The 21635-nt window shown below is 31.2% G+C and overlaps 2 protein-coding genes across 2 annotated transcripts; both read right to left on the bottom strand.

Moving 5' to 3' along the window:
* Positions 1-1536: 1536 nt before the first annotated feature.
* LOC124823614 (uncharacterized) lies at positions 1537-12803 on the bottom strand. The gene is made up of 14 exons (XM_088109648.1): positions 12694-12803; positions 5274-5325; positions 5073-5176; positions 4856-4958; positions 4545-4668; positions 4402-4451; positions 4182-4256; positions 3687-4088; positions 3195-3594; positions 2885-3078; positions 2505-2786; positions 2129-2329; positions 1955-2043; positions 1537-1753 (listed from the first exon to the last, which is right to left on the bottom strand). Exons 1-14 carry the CDS (start codon positions 12801-12803, stop codon positions 1537-1539), a joined length of 2403 nt encoding a protein of 800 aa, XP_087965774.1.
* Positions 12804-15424: 2621 nt separating this feature from the next.
* Positions 15425-19376, bottom strand: LOC148202535 (uncharacterized). Its single transcript, XM_088109647.1, has 12 exons — positions 19365-19376; positions 19164-19267; positions 18947-19049; positions 18636-18759; positions 18493-18542; positions 18273-18347; positions 17285-18179; positions 16975-17168; positions 16595-16876; positions 16219-16419; positions 16045-16133; positions 15425-15843 (listed from the first exon to the last, which is right to left on the bottom strand). The coding sequence occupies exons 1-12, from the start codon at positions 19374-19376 to the stop codon at positions 15627-15629; spliced, it is 2346 nt and encodes a 781-aa protein (XP_087965773.1). The 3' UTR covers positions 15425-15626.
* Between the last annotated feature and the right edge of the window lie 2259 nt (positions 19377-21635).

Here is a 21635-nt window from a genome sequence, read left to right as displayed (position 1 = left end):
TCCTGCTACTCTTCAAGACATACCCCACCCTTCTTTACTTGAGACTAGATGGTTATTAAAGAGACAAGATGGTCCTGAATACGGAATCCCTACATACACTAAATAAAACCATTACAAGAACTTCTCCTTGAAATCCTTCTCACATCGCAAGTCATACATATTCACAGTCATATTACAATAAATCATTCCTAAATTCAAATAAACATGCATTGAATTTAAAATAAAAAAGTCTCATTATTTAGAACATCCTATCACTTATAATATTATATTTTCTAGACCTTAAAAATATCAAAATATAATTGCAAGACACCAATAATACACATAATTATTAAAATTTATGTCATACCAAAAGTAAAATACAACCACAACAAAGCACATATGAAGTTACTTGATGTTTAAATTTCAAATATCTTGATGTTTAAATTTCTTGATGTTTAAATTTCAAATTCCTCTGATAATAAGTTATTTCTCAATAATTATGAAAAAGAACTACATTTACAGAAATAATATAACAATTAATTATTCAAATATCTAGAAATATTTCTGAGCAATCTAAATCAACATTAGAAATCAATTTTCGGTTTTTGATGAATAATTTATCTATTGGTAAATTTTATAAATAATTTATATCTTTTATTACGGATAGATTTGTCTATTGGATAACATTTGTCTTAAAATTCATTAATAAAATTGGTTGAAAATTTATAATTATTATTATGGATGAATTTTCTATCAATAAATGAGTTGGTAAAAAGAACATAAAATTATTTGCCCATTTATTTTCAATTTGTTAGTAAAATTTATTAACAATCCTTTTACTTACATATGTTTAACTTGAAGTAATTTGTGAAAAAAAATTGCTAGGTTTCTTGAACAGGAAACTATCTAACTCTTCTCACATAGAGTAAAAGAAGAAAGAAAACTGTATATTTCTTCTGTAATACACACAAAACCTCCAAGGGAGTACTCCCCTCCAAAGGATATAAAATGTCCTGTCTATGTAAATGAAATAACAAAAACCAAACTCTTACAAGAGTTCCTCACCCTCTTATATAGACTCCCATCCCTACTAACTAACTATTATTAGAATGTTAACAAAATTATTTTAAAATGTGTTGGTTTGCACACTGTCTTTGAAAGACATGCATAGGCAAATTATTTAAACTTTAAATCTTCTAATAAATTAGTCTTGGCTCCTAAGTCTTGTTGGCAATTATAAACAACAAATATCTTCCATATATATACCAATTGATTTTTAGAAAATTTCTTTGAAAAGTTGTGTATTAGACTGAGTGGTACCCGACTGCATCTTATATTAAAGCAAGATTTTATGCTATTTGAATCTTGTGAATGCAAAAAAAGTAATTGAAGGAAGAGTTTATCAGAAATAATCAGTCAAAAAATTTGTATATATATATATTATCAAATTCGGACAAAACTGATTGTTTTGTATCAACTTGACTCTAAAGCTATATTCTACTGTGGAGCTGTTGAAGACATGCCTTGCAAAAAAAAAAAAGTATATGATTGATCTATTCAAGCCATGACTTCAGTTTGATAATTTTCCCACTCTCCATATATTGAGCTAAAAGTTTCTCCTCCAAAGGTTTTTGCACACTCAAGAACTGTTTCTCTGGCACAACGTTCCCATGACATTGCTATATCCTCAAGTGACCATGTCCGATCCAAGCATCTCAGAAAGCGAATCAGCTTTGATTTTGCTATTGTTGATAGGTCTTTATGGCATTCAGTACTGTTGAAGTTGAATAAAAAGGAATCAAGGGAGATTTAAACTATCGAGATAAAATTCTTGTTGGTGAAATATGAAACTTAATATTTATAGGATCCAATATTTCTGACATTCAAATAGTTTCATAGTCATAATTTTACAAACATGACTTAATGAATAACTGCTTAAGAATATAAACAGAAGAAAATCATCTTAATATCTAACCTGACTTCTGACAGCTCTTTGTCTACAATAACAGGCAAAGAAGTTGGATAATTTGTAGGAACGAACAACCTTAATGGTTTGATTATTGACTGCATCACAAATATTCATGGTTAATGTAACAGAACACAAAAAATCAATGTGTGCAAAGTTCATAACAGAATATAAAGTATTCACCTTTTTATCTGCAAAAGTATGAGATTCTACGTTCATATTGAACGATACTGCATTGAAAAGGAATTCGATAACCAACCCTTCACTATCCTCAGCCGCTACTCCCGGCGCTTTAAGAAAGCTGACATTTTCTCCAACAACAATCACACTGTCTACCAATCGATGGTTGATCTCCTTTAATTCTTCTAAAAGAGAAGAATTTTCCTGCTAGAGTTACCAATGTTAATGTTAAGGAATGCAGAAATTAAGAAACAGATACCTAAGTAGTGCATTTAGAGTTGCAGAATTTACTAAACAAAATAATGATATATTATTATTCAGTAGAGTGCATTTGTGAAAAAAAAATTAGTGGAAAAAAACTAGAATGAAGGTATATTACCAAAATTCTTGGCTTCTTTTTTTTATATGCGACTGAAGTCCAGTCAGGTTCCTCAGCATCAGACAACTGCTTGAAACTGTGGCTTCGAGACCTTTTCCTACCAGGTTGTGAAAATGCCTCACTTTTCTCAGTTTGTGCAATGAGGTCCGGTTGGTTTTGTTGTTGAACCATCTCTCGTGGTTCATCTAAGAACTCTGAAGTTGCCATCACATCATTCAAATAGACTGCGTCTCTCATTTCATTAACTGATGCGCTCAATGCTTCAGGTGATATGACGGCTAACTAGAAGTATATCACAATAATAGAATTTAGGACAACCACTTTTTATGATTTAAAGAAATGCAAATAAGAAGCATGGAAACCACAAGTTTTAGACCAACCACTTTAAGAATGCGCTTCACTTCATCACTTGGCTCATCAAAATTCAGCGTCGATTTATCAGAAAATTCTTTAAGCTCATTGCAGTTTTCGGTCAAGGGTGAAGCTGAAGTCTCCAGACTGTTTACACTGACCCTCAATGCTTCACTTGCTTTCTCTGAACCTTGGGCTTGCTTCTGTACGGCATTGTCAGGACCTGAGTTTGAAAAATTGTAAAAAACATTTGCCAGTAAGCACAGATAACATGGAAAATATAGCATAAAAATGTACAACCCTAACCGATTAAAAAAAAACCTGAATTAATAGATGTACCTTTCATGATAGACACTTGATCTACATGCTGTGGGAAATTGCTATATTGTTTTTCCACTTGCTGCTCTTTTAAGCATGGCTTGTTCTGCTGAGAAACAAGGTTCAATATACTAGAGTTCTGTGGTCCCAATTGTTGTGTTGATGGTTTCGCTTCTACTATTTTTAATTGCTGCTCCTTTAAGCATGGCTTGTTTTGATGAGAGACATCCTTCCATATACAGGAATTCTGTGTTCCCAATGGTTGGGGTAATGGATTCGTTTCTATTATTTTCTCTTGCTGCGGCTTGATTTGCTGAGAAACATCCTTCCATATTTGAAAATTCTGTGTTTCCAATACTTGAGTTGGTGGATTCGTTTCTATTATTTTTTCTTGCTGCGGCTTGGTTTGCTGAGAAACACCCTTCCATATATAAAAATTCTGTGCTCCCAATACTTGAGCTGATGATTTCGTTTTGTTATTTTCGCTTGCTGCGGCTTGGTTTGCTGAGAAACATCCTTCCATATATGAAAATTCTGTGTTCCCAATACTTGAGTTGATGGTTTCGTTTCCATTATTTTCACTTGCTTCTCTTTTAAGCAGGGCTTGTTTTCCCCAGAAACATCCTTCCTCATATAGTAGTTCTGTGTTCCCCATGCTTGTTGTGATGGTTTCGTTTCAATTATTTTCAATGGAGAAATACTAGAACGTGATGGACCTTGATGATGGGAAGAAACATTCTTTGGGGAAAAATTAGATTCTACAAACTTTTCTGCTTCATCTAGAATCTTCTTGGTATCGGTGGTTATTTGGCATTTCTTCAATTTGAAGAGTGCCAAAACACATCCTGTTTGTTTCATTTTCTTCATCAGTTTTTCCAAAAGATCTGTATTTGATCCTTGAAGAAAAGACGCAAGCTGAAGAAATTTAACATAAATATAAAAGATTAGTGGTAACAAGAAAAAAATGTGTAAATCTAGGATCATAGTTTGCTTGAATCAATCACCAACCTGTTGAAGCGCCTTATTCATCTCTAGATAAGAGACATAAACTTTTGAAAAATAGGCACTATTCATCTTTTGAATCTGCAATTAAAAGGACCAATATACAGTTACAAAAAATGTATATCTTTTGCAGTGCACGTTAGAAAATTTTAAAAAAATGATGGAATATGCATTCAATATCAAGGTAGAAGGAAAAGAAAGTGAAGAGAAACAACTTCTTCATTACCTCTTGGTAAACCTGCTCCTTCCAATCCGTATCTGCAGATTTTCCAGTTTCTGAAATAGAATAGGTAAACATGATCATTAAAGCTAGAAAAAATCACACATGTTGGGAGCATCAAAGAGAACAAGCCTTGCACATCTCAATACCTTGAGCAGGGAAGACTTCCCCTGAGGCATTAGAGTTTGAGAGACAAGGTTTGGATTCAGCATTCATTGGTGGTTGTGAAAATAGTTCCTTTGTCTTTTTAGATAACCAATGACAGTACTCAGCCTGCAAATAGATGCAGATCACGAACTCGATAAGACTATTATAGTTTTCAAAACGAATTCTTCACATGGAATTACAATACATAAATTTGTTGACAATGAGATGCAATGAAGAAATTATCAATTTGAAAGTGAATTCTTTCCGGATAACAAAAATTGTAACTTTGTTCCCACAATCCCAAAATATATACCTCATTGTCAGCAGCACCATTCAGTTTCAGCTCAAATCTTTGCAGTTGTCGAACAAGCCCAGATGTCGAAGGTCCATCACTTTGATTCACTACACCTTCCAAGCTACAACAATTAACAACTTGATAATCAGTTAACGTGACACACAAGACAGGGCTAAAATAATTGAATGTAACACGAGAAATTACAATAATATTCTGGTATTGGTATGCATCTTACCATTGTTTCATAAAACGTTTACGAAACTCTGGCAATTTCCATCTTAGAGTTTTCATCTTGGTGTTGGTGTCCATAATAACACAGGCAAAAGGTACTCTATATCCCTGAAAAGCCATAAAATAAAATGCATTAGAAAACAGGAATGGGTGGAACATTTATAATGTGAAATGTCTAGTATTTTCTACAACAGTCTTAGCATACGCAATTACTCATGGCATCAGCATTCATCAAAAGCAATATGGTATTTGGATGGCTAAGCCAATCCAACCCAATACTCACTTACAAATACCAGATAAACTTCTGGATCACGTCTCACTAGTGCAAATACCCACTGAAATTTCCCAACCACGCTTCAATTCTTAACCCCTCTAAGCATGGGTTTAAATACTGTTTATGCCGATATTTCGGCCAAAACAAAAGGCGGCAACTGCTACTACATCATCCATCACATTTATTCACAGAAGTTTCTTTTATAAGTCTTAACAGTAATCATCACCCAGCAAAATCTTGAAAAACCAATTATATCACCTAGAAAAATTAAATTCAAGACCTTAACAAATCAACAACATAACAAATCAACGTAACAAATTACCTTAGCCAATACTAAGGCTTTATCTACACTCTCAAGGATCACAAAAAATCTCCCTTTGCACTAAGGTTTTTTGTACGGTCAATCCTTTTCTTCTTTCTAAGAACGTTTCTCTCTCTCTCTCTTTATTTTCCTAATAGCCAGAATTTCTATATATTTAGGAGGTGTCTAATATAATGACAACTATATATGATATTAATTTTTCTTATGTGGAATATACACGTAACTCTATTTATAATAAAGGCCCATAACTCTATTTATAATAAAGGCCCATAAGGAGTAATATATTTATATAATATTTTTTTATTATATTCCCACATTGTTTAATTTGTATTCTTTTTCTCTTTACACCCCCTATTTTAACTTGTTGCACCTAATTAATAAAAGGTAAAAGACATTTTTTTTTCTATAACATAGCAATCATGTTCTAAAAAAAAGGTGTGCCCTAAATAACACTAACCTCTGAACAAAAACACCAAAGTTACAAGACTACCTTATTTTTAAGACCTCTTCTCTAAAGAATTTTTGACCCCGAAAATTGCACTTATAAGGAAACATATACCATTCAAAACTTGAAATACTCTCCAAAAAAAATTACAATTTTCATAATACAATAACAACATTAATTTTTTAACAGATCAAAAGAACATCACAACAAATTGCCCAATGTATCATACAAAACAAAAACTACAATCTATTCACAACTATAGATAGCAAGAAAGACTCTACATATATTCTCATCGTGCAAACAACAAACTACATAGGTTCACAATAAATTGAATTAGTTCTAGAACAATTCACACATGGATTACCAAATCGTATACAACATTAGATTCCTTCACAAAAGTCTTAAAACCAATCCACACGTTCATATATACACATGCAATCCACACAGTCATACATATACATACACATGCATTCCATACAATCATACACTTATGCATGCCTTAAAGTCTTACAACAAAAGTTAGACGAACTCACTCATCAAAAGTCCTAAAAGTTTTTTCAAAAATCTGACTCTGATACAAAAAAGTCACATCCAAGGATGCCACAATTACGATTGAAAATTAAAAATTTTTAAAATCATAATATCGTTGCGAAAATCCAAAATCAATAAGTATGTACAATTCAAGAAAAATGAACCAAAACTCCAAATTAATTATAAAGTAAAACTCTATATAAAATAGTTTTTTCAAACAATCATAAATTCTCCAATTCTCTTATTCCATTTTTCGCACTATACAACATCTGAACCGACTACATCATTCATTCTTAACCCTTCTAAGCATGGGTTTAAACACTGTTTATGCTGATATTTCGGCCAAAACAAAAAGCTATGTGATGGCAACTGCTATTACATCATCAATCACATTTATTCACAAAAATTTCTTAGGATGTCAACCATTACAAACAGAGTATAACTGTGACATAAAACCTAAAATACAACCATGCCAAAGTACCCTATTCTATGATCACAACACATAATACCAATCCACTTATAACCCTTAACATTAATTATCACCCAGCAAAATCTTGAAAAATCAAGAACTTATATCACCTAGTAAAATTAAATTCAAAAACCATACCTTTGTTAATGGACTATTGACACAGAGTGAAATAACAGTTCTGTAATTTGTAAAGCATGCAATATGGTGTGTCACGTCTCTTATGCAACCGTGCCCCCAAAGCGATATATTACATAACATATCTTTTGTGAAAATATTTATTATTATTAAAATATAGAGTATTATTAAATTATAAAATATCTTTTGTGAAAAGATAATTTTAAAGATAAATCAATTTTATCATTTTAATATAGATAATTATTTAATGATGCAGATGATTTTTTTTATTATGACTAGTTATTTAAGTTTAAGAAGTAGATACTTAAATGATAAAATTAAAGGAAACAAATTTATATACACTTACAAAATACGAATGTCTTTATTTTATTATATAATATTAGATCCAAATATAAAAAAATAGTTTGTAAAATTATTTACATCCAAGCTCATTTAAAATATTATACATGTATGAATTGTAGGGATAGTAATAAACTTTAACGTGAGATTGTAGAAATTTTAATAATTTAGAGAAATATATAAATTTGGTTAAATATTTTAATTAAAAGATAAAATGGTTTGTTACTTATATTTAAATGGTTTAATTTATTTTAAAAGATATGTTTGAATATTGTTATATACTATATATATTTACAAATTTAAAAATTATCTCAAGATATCACCAGATATAATGAGTTTTGGCACTTGCTTAGTGAGTTGTTAGCTCACCCAATGAGAATACATAATGAAAAAGTCATGATAGATTGATGAGAAACACAATCACACAACCAAACAAAGACAAAAGGGTAATTTAATTTTACCAAAGAATCATCCATAAAATTGAGTTATAAATATCACAATTAAACACAAATAAAATCAAACAAATTCTAAGCATATCAACATTATCTTTGGACTTCACTATCCGGATACATGTATTGATGTCTGACTCTAGGAGTCCAACACTTGTGTGTGGTGGGACAACTTGTTTACTCAAGCTGCCATAGACAAGGTTAATCCGTCAAACATCTATGGCCAAGGAAAAACAACTAAACTAAGGATCTCCTGCTACTGTTCAAGACATACCCCACCCTTCTTTACTTGAGACTAGATGGTTATTAAAGTGACAGGATGGTCCCGAATACGGAATCCCTACATACACTAAATAAAACCATTACAATAACTTTTCCTTGAAATCCTTCTCACATCGCAAGTCATACATATTCACAGTCATATTACAATAAATCATTCCCAATTCCAAATAAACATGCATTGAATTCATTTTAAATTATTTCAAACAACACAAAAATAATTTAACACAACAAATTTGCATTAGCTTTGAGAGAACACAGAGAGATGATATGTTTTAGATAATAAAATTTGCAAACTAAACTTTTATTAATATTTTTTAACTTTTAATATTAGAATAAGAAAGTCTCATTATTTAGAACATCCTATCACTTCTAATGTTCTATTTTCTAGACCTTCACAATATCAAAATATAATTGCAACACACCAATAATACACATAATTATTAAAATTTATTAATATAACTAATTATGAATCTCTTGATGATTAAATTTCAAATTCCTCTAATAATAACTTATTTCTCAATAATTATGAAAAAGAACACCATTTACAAAAAATAATATAACAATTAATTATTCAAATTCTATATCTAGAGATATTTCTGATTAAGCAATCTAAATCAACACTAAAAATCAATTTTCGATTTTCTTTAAAATCTAAAATTGAAGTTACTATTTTCCAAACATATTGTTTTTCAGTTGGTATATTTTAACAATGTGTATCGGGTTTTAGTAGACAAAAACACCCTTATATATATATATATATATATATATATATATATATCATGTATTCTAAGTTTTTATAAGGTTAAGGGTATTTTAATAATTTTCATTCTAAAAAAACAATCCTGAAACCCTTACCCACCTCTCTCATTCCTGTGAACCCTTTCTCTTTCATCTCTCTCACTCCAACCTTTTCTTTATCATCCCTACTGTAACTCCAATTGAAAAAATCAGAAACACTTGCCTAACCCTAATCCACCTTTCTCACTTATCCAATTTGTTTCTCTCTCATCTCCATACTCTCCCTCACCCACACACAACCCGCGGCATCGCAATGTGTTGTTCTTGCACTGTCCGTTCATTTATTTTTCACTTTAATAACAAAATAATTGATGATGTTGATGTTGATTTTTTATTGGAGAACTGTATCATATATTTTCCCTTATTATTATTAAATTTCATTTTTAAATTAAGTCACGGTAGAGATGACAGAGAAAAGGTTGGAGTGAGAGAGATGAAAGAGAAAGTGTTGAAAGGAATGAGAGACATGAGTAATGCGGTTTTTTTTTTTAGTTTTTATAATGAAAATTATTAAAATACCCTTAACCTTAAAACTTAGAATCAATGATATATAAGGGTATTTTTGTCTACTAAAACCTGGTATACATTCTAAAATGTACCAACGGAAATATACATTCTAAAATGTACCAACTAATAGCAAAACCCATGATATATAAGGGTATTTTACATTTTTTTTAATCATCCATGAAAGATATAATAAGTCAATATTACACATAAAAAAATGGAAAAGTATGAAAAAGTCTTCGATTGTTGCTGTCTAGCTTCCAATGCTCCTCGAATGATAGTCCCTCCAAAATGTAAATGGACAAAATTCTACAAATATTTATAAAGAGATTTTTTGTTATTTGTAATCACCGATTAACTTTCAATCAGTTAATAAAATTTATTAACCGTCATTTTACTTACATATATTTGACGATCGAGCTTTAGTAATTTGTCAAAATAATGTAAATTATCAACTAATATTGGTTATTATCAATGAATTTTAAAGACATCCATAAGTAAAAACTTTAAATATTCTAATAAATTAGTCTTTGCTCCTAAGTCTTGGCAAGCCATTAAGAATAAATATCTTCTAATAAACATCGTCGTCAGAGACCTCAATGAACAGGAGTCTCATAGGCCTCATATGTCTGCTCCTCAAAGGCTCGCTCCTCAGCAATATGATCATCTCAATAGAAACTACATGCTTCTCCGAGCAAAAACGGTAAGTCTTCTCCTAGCTTCGCCTTGCGCATAACTCTTTCCTCGAGAACTCGCATCTCGAGAACTAATTTATGATGCACCGCGTGTTCTTGCCATGTCTAAAAAGTCAAATTATTACATAAAGCAAAATCACATAAAATATTGTTTAAAATATAATTAGTAAACTATAAAAAAAAAATTCAAATTAAAAAAATTAAACTAATAATAATTAATTTATTAACTTCAATAAAATTAAATAAAATAAACAATTACGCTAATTAATTCTAAAAAAATTTAAAAATTAATTTCATAATTTATTAACTATAAAAAAAATTAAATTAAATAAAATTACATAAGTAATTTAAAAAAGGTTTACTAACAGTTAACATTCAATATAATAATATTTAATTCAATAAATTTGAAAAGTTTAAATATATCAAATATGTACTTCATTTAAATATATAAAACTTAAACAATTCATTTCAAAAATAAAAATTGAAAACTTTATAAAATAATAAATTAATTAACTAAAACGTTAAAATATATTTTATGAATAACTATAAAAAAATTAAAATGATTAAGGAAAATATTCGTTGAGCCTTCAACGGATACCCATATCCGTTGACGGATGTTGATATTAAAATATTTTTTAAAAACAAAATATTGATAATAGATCCAGACCTTATAATGGACAATACGTTAGATACATTAATGATATTATCTCAACGGATTTAGGACCTAAAAAATATCCAATAATCTCACATTGTTTTAAGAGTAAAAACTAATGACAATTTAAATGCATATTTCTCCTTCTTGGATGTAGGTTACAAGTTTTACAAATTTCAAAGTAAACAATCTTTTGAAAAAGATAATTATAACTCTAAAACTGCTATTTCATTATACTTGAAATCAAAAGAATCTGATGTCTTAATTCATTTAACGAATGTGCTGAGAAAATTGTCTTTCTCATTTAACTTGGTATCCTATAAAAGAAAAAAAATCAACAATACAATTGCAAACATTTAGCTCTTGGAATTTTCTATGAAAATATGTTGGAAATAATATGTTAAATAGCTTAATTTTATTGTTAGTTAACTTGTAACAACATCCACATTCTACTAATAATCAACTCATTGAATAGAGAAACAAGAAAAAATTAGAACAACTTTATTTTCAATTTTTTCTTATAAGCTAGCTCCATAACTTTGTCTATGATAACTTGTGAAAAGGCTCAGCACACAACATATATTAGCTATTGTAATGGTGCATAATTTATAATTAACGAAAGAAGCTACATAATTTTGAATTTAATTAGTATTATTGTTCTATTTCTCTCTCTACTACTTGAATAAGTTTCATAAAGCATTATCTCTTTTGACTTGTGAAATTGATTCAAATAGATTATCCATAATTAAGGAAATAAATGAATCAAGAATAACTAAAGATCATAAGCAAATTCTTCTCTATAGACAACTAACTACCATATGATTTAGCAAACATATCAAGCATAAAACAAAATAATCAAAACATGTTGGAAGAATTCCTTCTACAATTGAATAATATCTTGATTGATAGCTTGACAATCTCTATTAGAGGCTTTATAAGACACCAATAAGGAGATTAATTAATAATTGAAGTAGTTGTGTCAATGACATGTGTTACTATAGGGTGAGAGCTGACGGATCAAATGTTACTACGTGTTTGAGTCGAATGAACCGACCGATTAAGGTACGAAAAAGAACTTCGGAACCGATCGGGCACAAAAGCAGTTGAGTATAGTTAAAACGTAATTAATATGGTAATTGTTATTGATGAGTGATTAATGTGACATTAAGAGGTAAATTAATAGGTCTTATTTTTGTAAACAAGTAGAGGTCTAATTTCGAGTAAGATACACTTTCTATAATTTGATTACTTTAGACCTTCAGAAAATAGATATCTGACTTGAGCGTCAAAGTACCTTCTGCAGGTCACCCCCCTTAAACCGATCGATCATCCAGAACGGAAGAAATGAGCAAACGTTCGTCCATATAGGAGAGTTGACTAGGATCCGTCCTTGTCCCAATCCAACAGAAACATTTTGACGCCCACCGTGGGGCCGAGGATAGCAGAAGAAACCTAGTTGAGACCATAAGGATGGCAGGACAACCAGACCCTTTGGCCTTAGTGGAGGAGATGTAGAGGCAAATGTAAGCCATGCAGGCAGAGATTGCAACCTTGCGAGCGGAGTGTGTTGTGGGGTAGAGGGAACAATCAAATCAACAGCCGGTGGTGCTTGCTCATGTTCCTACAGTGGAGCTTGCTCAAACTGAACCCGAGGGAGCTGCTCAAGAGGAGAACAGTTCCAGGACTAGTTTCGTTCGCCCAACTAATGCTGGTCGGGCCGGTTGCTTCACCCGTTCACAGTGGCCATTATGGAAGAGCCAGAGAAGATGCCTCCAACGATTGACAAGTACGACAAATTGGGGGATCCGAAGGAGCATCTAAGATCATTTGTGGACGCCATGGCGATATATTCGCCTAATGACTTTGTTTGGCGCATGGTATTCTCCCTATCACTTAAAGGAGAAGCCCTAACGTGGTTTCATTCCCTTCGCCCTCGTACCATAGACGGTTTTGGTATGCTAAGAAATTTGTTTGAACAACAGTTTGCTTCCAATCGAGCCCAAAACCTTACTTATATGGAGCTAACGAAAATTAAACAAAGAAAAGATGAAATCCTGATGGATTTATGGATCGATACAATCAGTCCATTCGACAAGTAAAGGACGTCGACAAAAAATTCATTATGAGCACCTTGGCATTATTGACCTAGAGAACGTTCTAAGCGAACTCCTAGAGTCCACCGCTCGGTGAGTAACGTTCTCGTAACTATCACCTTAGCATTCCTAACCTAGGGAACGTTCTAAGTGAACTCTTAGAGTCCACCGCTCGGTGAGTAATGTTCTCGTAACTCTCACCTTTGCATTCCTATCCTAGGGAACATTCTAAGTGAATTCCTAGAGTCTACCGCTTGGTGAGGAACATTCTCGTAACTTTCACCTTAGCATTCTTGACCTAGGAAATGTTTTAAGTGAACTCCTAAAGTCCACCGTTCGGTTAGGAACATTCTCGTGACTCTCACCTTAACATTCCTCACCTAGGGTAAATTTAAATCTCTCTTAAGTATGACTATTGCGATTACTCTAAATATGAACCTCCCTTAACCTTCTCAACTAATTATTTTCATCTACATGATTCCAACAAATAGAGTTAGGATGATCTCAAGTTTTCTCATGTCGCCTATACATCACACTAAAACACATGTGTAGTTTTCCTCCTTACGAAAGACTACTCTTTCATTTACTACACTCATGTCATACCAAAAGTAAAATACAACCACAACAAAGCACATATGAAGTTACTTGATGTTTAAATTTCAAATATCTTGATGTTTAAATTTCTTGATGTTTAAATTTCAAATTCCTCTGATAATAACTTATTTCTCAATAATTATGAAAAAGAACTACATTTACAGAAATAATATAACAATTAATTATTCAAATATCTAGAAATATTTCTGAGCAATCTAAATCAACATTAGAAATCAATTTTCGGTTTTCTTTAAAATCTAAAATTGAAGTTACTATTTTCCAAACATCAATAATATATATATATATATATATATATATGATTTATAATTTCAGAAATTTTATTCTCACTGTGCGGTTACATTTTTTTTAATCATCTATGAAAGATATAATAAGTCAATATTACACATAAAAAAATGGAAAAGTATGAAAAAATCTTCGATTGTTGCTTTCTAGCTTCCAATGCTCCTCGAATGATAGTCCCTCCAGAATGTAAATAACTTTATTTATAGGTTTCTGCTTTAGAATAAGGAGGGGCAAAATTTTACAAATTTTAATTAAAAGTCAAATTCTGATCATCTCTTACCAAAAAATTTACTAACAGTTAACATTCAATATAATAAAATTAATAATATTTAATTCAATAAATTTAAAAAGTTTAAATATATCAAAATATTACTTCATTTAAATATATAAAACTTAAACAATTCATTTCAAAAATAAAAATAGAAAACTTTATAAAATAATAAATTAATAAACTAAAACGTTAAAATATATTTTATGAATAACTGTAAAAAAATTAAAATAATTAAGGAAAATATTCGTTGAGCCTTCAACGGATACCCATATCCGTCGACAGATGTTGATATTAAAATATTTTTTAAAGATAACATTGTGATAATAGATCCAGACCCTATAATGGACAATACGTTAGATACATGAATGATATTATCTCAACAGATTTAGGACCTAAACAATATCCAAGAATCTCACATTGTTTAAGAATAAAGACCAACTACAATTTAAATGCATATTTCTCCTTCTTGAGGTTACAAGTTTTACAAATTTGAAAGTAAACAATGTTTTCAAAAAGATAATTTGCTAATCCACCTTTCTCACTTATCCAATTTGTTTCTCTCTCATCTGAAAAACAGATTACTCGTGTTAGCAAACCCCACTATATATAAGGGTATTTTACCTTTTTTTTAATCATCTATGAAAGATATAATAAGTCAATATTACACATAAAAAAATGGAAAAGTATGAAAAAGTCCAAAATGTAAATAACGTTTATTTATAGGTTCTTAGAATAAGGAGGGCCAAAATTTTACAAATATTTATACAGAGATTTTTTGTTATTTGTAATTACCGATTAATTTTCAATCAGTTAAAAAAATTTATTAACCATCATTTTACTTACATATATTTGACGATCGAGCTTTAGTAATTTGTCAAAATAATGTAAATTATCAACTAATATTGGTTATTATCAATGAATTTTGTGATTTTCTTATAATAACTTACAAAAACATGAAAACATGTATAATATTAGAATGTTAACAAAATTATTTTAAAATGTGTTGGTTTGCACACTGTCTTTGAAAGACATCCATAGGCAAATTATTTAAACTTTAAATCTTCTAATAAATGTTGGCAATTATAAACAACAAATATCTTCCATATATATACCAATTGATTTTTAGAAAATTTCTTTGAAAAGTTGTGTATTAGACTGAGTGGTACCGGACTGCATCTTATATTAAAGCAAGATTTTATGCTATTTGAATCTTGTGAATGCAAAAAAAGTAATTGAAGGAAGAGTTTATCAGAAATAATCAGTCAAAAAATTTGTATATATATATTATCAAATTCGGACAAAACTGATTGTTTTGTATCAACTTGACTCTAAAGCTATATTCTACTGTGGAGCTGTTGAAGACATGCCTTGCAAAAAAAAAAAAAGTATATGATTGATCTATTCAAGCCATGACTTCAGTTCGATAATTTTCCCACTCTCCATATATTGAGCTAAAAGTTTCTCCTCCAAAGGTTTTTGCACACTCAAGAACTGTTTCTCTGGCACAACGTTCCCATGACATTGCTATATCCTCAAGTGACCATGTCCGATCCAAGCATCTCAGAAAGCGAATCAGCTTTGATTTTGCTATTGTTGATAGGTCTTTATGGCATTCAGTACTGTTGAAGTTGAATAAAAAGGAATCAAGGGAGATTTAAACTATCGAGATAAAATTCTTGTTGGTGAAATATGAAACTTAATATTTATAGGATCCAATATTTCTGACATTCAAATAGTTTCATAGTCATAATTTTACAAACATGACTTAATGAATAACTGCTTAAGAATATAAACAGAAGAAAATCATCTTAATATCTAACCTGACTTCTGACAGCTCTTTGTCTACAATAACAGGCAAAGAAGTTGGATAATTTGTAGGAACGAACAACCTTAATGGTTTGATTATTGACTGCATCACAAATATTCATGGTTAATGTAACAGAACACAACAAATCAATGTGTGCAAAGTTCATAACAGAATATAAAGTATTCACCTTTTTATCTGCAAAAGTATGAGATTCTACGTTCATATTGAACGATACTGCATTGAAAAGGAATTCGATAACCAACCCTTCACTATCCTCAGCCGCTACTCCCGGCGCTTTAAGAAAGCTGACATTTTCTCCAACAACAATCACACTGTCTACCAATCGATGGTTGATCTCCTTTAATTCTTCTAAAAGACAAGAATTTTCCTGCTAGAGTTACCAATGCTAATGTTAGGGAATGCAGAAATTAAGAAACAGATACCTAAGTAGTGCATTTAGAGTTGCAGAATTTACTAAACAAAATAATGATATATTATTATTCAGTAGAGTGCATTTGTGAAAAAAAAATTAGTGGAAAAAAACTAGAATGAAGGTATATTACCAAAATTCTTGGCTTCTTTTTTTTATATGCGACTGAAGTCCAGTCAGGTTCCTCAGCATCAGACAACTGCTTGAAACTGTGGCTTCGAGACCTTTTCCTACCAGGTTGTGAAAATGCCTCACTTTTCTCAGTTTGTGCAATGAGGTCCGGTTGGTTTTGTTGTTGAACCATCTCTCGTGGTTCATCTAAGAACTCTGAAGTTGCCATCACATCATTCAAATAGACTGCGTCTCTCATTTCATTAACTGATGCGCTCAATGCTTCAGGTGATATGACGGCTAACTAGAAGTATATCACAATAATAGAATTTAGGACAACCACTTTTTATGATTTAAAGAAATGCAAATAAGAAGCATGGAAACCACAAGTTTTAGACCAACCACTTTAAGAATGCGCTTCACTTCATCACTTGGCTCATCAAAATTCAGCGTCGATTTATCAGAAAATTCTTTAAGCTCATTGCAGTTTTCGGTCAAGGGTGAAGCTGAAGTCTCCAGACTGTTTACACTCACCCTCAATGCTTCACTTGCTTTCTCTGAACCTTGGGCTTGCTTCTGTACGGCATTGTCAGGACCTGAGTTTGAAAAATTGTAAAAAACATTTTCCAGTAAGCACAGATAACATGGAAAACATAGCATAAAAATGTACAACCCTAACTGATTAAAAAAAAACCTGAATTAATAGATGTACCTTTCATGATAGACACTTGATCTACATGCTGTGGGAAATTGCTATATTGTTTTTCCACTTGCTGCTCTTTTAAGCATGGCTTGTTCTGCTGAGAAACAAGATTCAATATACTAGAGTTCTGTGGTCCCAATTGTTGTGTTGATGGTTTCGCTTCTACTATTTTTAATTGCTGCTCCTTTAAGCATGGCTTGTTTTGATGAGAGACATCCTTCCATATACAGGAATTCTGTGTTCCCAATGGTTGGGGTAATGGATTCGTTTCTATTATTTTCTCTTGCTGCGGCTTGATTTGCTGAGAAACATCCTTCCATATTTGAAAATTCTGTGTTTCCAATACTTGAGTTGGTGGATTCGTTTCTATTATTTTTTCTTGCTGCGGCTTGGTTTGCTGAGAAACATCCTTCCATATATAAAAATTCTGTGCTCCCAATACTTGAGCTGATGATTTCGTTTCTGTTATTTTCGCTTGCTGCGGCTTGGTTTGCTGAGAAACATCCTTCCATATATGAAAATTCTGTGTTCCCAATACTTGAGTTGATGGTTTCGTTTCCATTATTTTCACTTGCTTCTCTTTTAAGCAGGGCTTGTTTTCCCCAGAAACATCCTTCCTCATATAGTAGTTCTGTGTTCCCCATGCTTGTTGTGATGGTTTCGTTTCAATTATTTTCAATGGAGAAATACTAGAATGTGATGGACCTTGATGATGGGAAGAAACATTCTTTGGGGAAAAATTAGATTCTACAAACTTTTCTGCTTCATCTAGAATCTTCTTGGTATCGGTGGTTATTTGGCATTTCTTCAATTTGAAGAGTGCCAAAACACATCCTGTTTGTTTCATTTTCTTCATCAGTTTTTCCAAAAGATCTGTATTTGATCCTTGAGGAAAAGACGCAAGCTGAAGAAATTTAACATAAATATAAAAGATTAGTGGTAACAAGAAAAAAATGTGTAAATCTAGGATCATAGTTTGCTTGAATCAATCACCAACCTGTTGAAGCGCCTTATTCATCTCTAGATAAGAGACATAAACTTTTGAAAAATAGGCACTATTCATCTTTTGAATCTGCAATTAAAAGGACCAATATACAGTTACAAAAAATGTATATCTTTTGCAGTGCACGTTAGAAAATTTTAAAAAAATGATGGAATATGCATTCAATATCAAGGTAGAAGGAAAAGAAAGTGAAGAGAAACAACTTCTTCATTACCTCTTGGTAAACCTGCTCCTTCCAATCCGTATCTGCAGATTTTCCAGTTTCTGAAATAGAATAGGTAAACATGATCATTAAAGCTAGAAAAAATCACACATGTTGGGAGCATCAAAGAGAACAAGCCTTGCACATCTCAATACCTTGAGCAGGGAAGACTTCCCCTGAGGCATTAGAGTTTGAGAGACAAGGTTTGGATTCAGCATTCATTGGTGGTTGTGAAAATAGTTCCTTTGTCTTTTTAGATAACCAATGACAGTACTCAGCCTGCAAATAGATGCAGATCACGAACTCGATAAGACTATTATAGTTTTCAAAACGAATTCTTCACATGGAATTACAATACATAAATTTGTTGACAATGAGATGCAATGAAGAAATTATCAATTTGAAAGTGAATTCTTTCCGGATAACAAAAATTGTAACTTTGTTCCCACAATCCCAAAATATATACCTCATTGTCAGCAGCACCATTCAGTTTCAGCTCAAATCTTTGCAGTTGTCGAACAAGCCCAGATGTCGAAGGTCCATCACTTTGATTCACTACACCTTCCAAGCTACAACAATTAACAACTTGATAATCAGTTAACGTGACACACAAGACAGGGCTAAAATAATTGAATGTAACACGAGAAATTACAATAATATTCTGGTATTGGTATGCATCTTACCATTGTTTCATAAAACGTTTACGAAACTCTGGCAATTTCCATCTTAGAGTTTTCATCTTGGTGTTGGTGTCCATAATAACACAGGCAAAAGGTACTCTATATCCCTGAAAAGCCATAAAATAAAATGCATTAGAAAACAGGAATGGGTGGAACATTTATAATGTGAAATGTCTAGTATTTTCTACAACAGTCTTAGCATACGCAATTACTCATGGCATCAGCATTCATCAAAAGCAATATGGTATTTGGATGGCTAAGCCAATCCAACCCAATACTCACTTACAAATACCAGATAAACTTCTGGATCACGTCTCACTAGTGCAAATACCCACTGAAATTTCCCAACCACGCTTCAATTCTTAACCCCTCTAAGCATGGGTTTAAATACTGTTTATGCCGATATTTCGGCCAAAACAAAAGGCGGCAACTGCTACTACATCATCCATCACATTTATTCACAGAAGTTTCTTTTATAAGTCTTAACAGTAATCATCACCCAGCAAAATCTTGAAAAACCAATTATATCACCTAGAAAAATTAAATTCAAGACCTTAACAAATCAACAACATAACAAATCAACGTAACAAATTACCTTAGCCAATACTAAGGCTTTATCTACACTCTCAAGGATCACAAAAAATCTCCCTTTGCACTAAGGTTTTTTGTACGGTCAATCCTTTTCTTCTTTCTAAGAACGTTTCTCTCTCTCTCTTTATTTTCCTAATAGCCAGAATTTCTATATATTTAGGAGGTGTCTAATATAATGACAACTATATATGATATTAATTTTTCTTATGTGGAATATACACATAACTCTATTTATAATAAAGGCCCATAACTCTATTTATAATAAAGGCCCATAAGGAGTAATATATTTATATAATATCTTTTTATTATATTCCCACATTGTTTAATTTGTATTCTTTTTCTCTTTACACCCCCTATTTTAACTTGTTGCACCTAATTAATAAAAGGTAAAAGACATTTTTTTTTCTATAACATAGCAATCATGTTCTAAAAAAAAGGTGTGCCCTAAATAACACTAACCTCTGAACAAAAACACCAAAGTTACAAGACTACCTTATTTTTAAGACCTCTTCTCTAAAGAATTTTTGACCCCGAAAATTGCACTTATAAGGAAACATATACCATTCAAAACTTGAAATACTCTCCAAAAAAAATTACAATTTTCATAATACAATAACAACATTAATTTTTTAACAGATCAAAAGAACATCACAACAAATTGCCCAATGTATCATACAAAACAAAAACTACAATCTATTCACAACTATAGATAGCAAGAAAGACTCTACATATATTCTCATCGTGCAAACAACAAACTACATAGGTTCACAATAAATTGAATTAGTTCTAGAACAATTCACACATGGATTACCAAATCGTATACAACATTAGATTCCTTCACAAAAGTCTTAAAACCAATCCACACGTTCATATATACACATGCAATCCACACAGTCATACATATACATACACATGCATTCCATACAATCATACACTTATGCATGCGTTAAAGTCTTACAACAAAAGTTAGACGAACTCACTCATCAAAAGTCCTAAAAGTTTTTTCAAAAATCTTACTCTGATACAAAAAAGTCACATCCAAGGATGCCACAATTACGATTGAAAAGTAAAAATTTTTAAAATCATAATATCGTTGCGAAAATCCAAAATCAATAAGTATGTACAATTCAAGAAAAATGAACCAAAACTCCAAATTAATTATAAAGTAAAACTCTACATAAAATGTTTTTTCAAACAATCATAAATTCTCCAATTCTCTTATTCCATTTTTCGCACTATACAACATCTGAACCGACTACATCATTCATTCTTAACCCTTCTAAGCATGGGTTTAAACACTGTTTATGCTGATATTTCGGCCAAAACAAAAAGCTATGTGATGGCAACTGCTATTACATCATCAATCACATTTATTCACCAAAATTTCTTAGGATGTCAACCATTACAAACAGAATATAACTGTGACATAAAACCTAAAATACAACCATGCCAAAGTACCCTATTCTATGATCACAACACATAATACCAATCCACTTGTAACCCTTAACATTAATTATCACCCAGCAAAATCTTGAAAAATCAAGAACTTATATCACCTAGTAAAATTAAATTCAAAAACCATACCTTTGTTAATGGACTATTGACATAGAGTGAAATAACAGTTATGTAATTTGTAAAGCATGCAATATGGTGTGTCACGTCTCTTATGCAACCGTGCCCCCCAAAGCGATATATTACATAACATATCTTTTGTGAAAATATTTATTATTATTAAAATATAGAGTATTATTAAATTATAAAATATCTTTTGTGAAAAGATAATTTTAAAGATAAATCAATTTTATCATTTTAATATAGATAATTATTTAATGACGCAGATGATTTTTTTTTTTTATGACTAGTTATTTATGTAACATCCCAATA

Source organism: Vigna umbellata, chromosome 3 (genome assembly GCF_029865625.1).
Source record: "Vigna umbellata cultivar VRB3 chromosome 3, Vumbellata_1.0, whole genome shotgun sequence".
In the NCBI taxonomy this organism is placed as follows: domain Eukaryota; kingdom Viridiplantae; phylum Streptophyta; class Magnoliopsida; order Fabales; family Fabaceae; genus Vigna; species Vigna umbellata.
Note: the sequence above shows the minus strand (reverse complement) of the source record. Positions and strands in the feature narration are given on the sequence as shown.

Excerpts from the sequence above, each read along its gene's own strand:
- LOC124823614 (XM_088109648.1), bottom strand. The coding sequence starts at position 12,803 with ATGGCGTCCACAAATGATCTTAGATGCTCCTTCGGATCCCCCAATTTG. Across the intron at positions 3,079-3,194 it reads TCAAGTGTCTATCATGAAAG|GTCCTGACAATGCCGTACAG; the intron begins GTACATCTATTA and ends TTTCAAACTCAG. Across the intron at positions 1,754-1,954 it reads AAAGAGCTGTCAGAAGTCAG|TACTGAATGCCATAAAGACC; the intron begins GTTAGATATTAA and ends CAACTTCAACAG.
- LOC148202535 (XM_088109647.1), bottom strand. Across the intron at positions 18,348-18,492 it reads AGGAGCAGGTTTACCAAGAG|ATTCAAAAGATGAATAGTGC; the intron begins GTAATGAAGAAG and ends TTTTAATTGCAG. Across the intron at positions 16,420-16,594 it reads AAAAGAAGCCAAGAATTTTG|GAAAATTCTTGTCTTTTAGA; the intron begins GTAATATACCTT and ends TAACTCTAGCAG.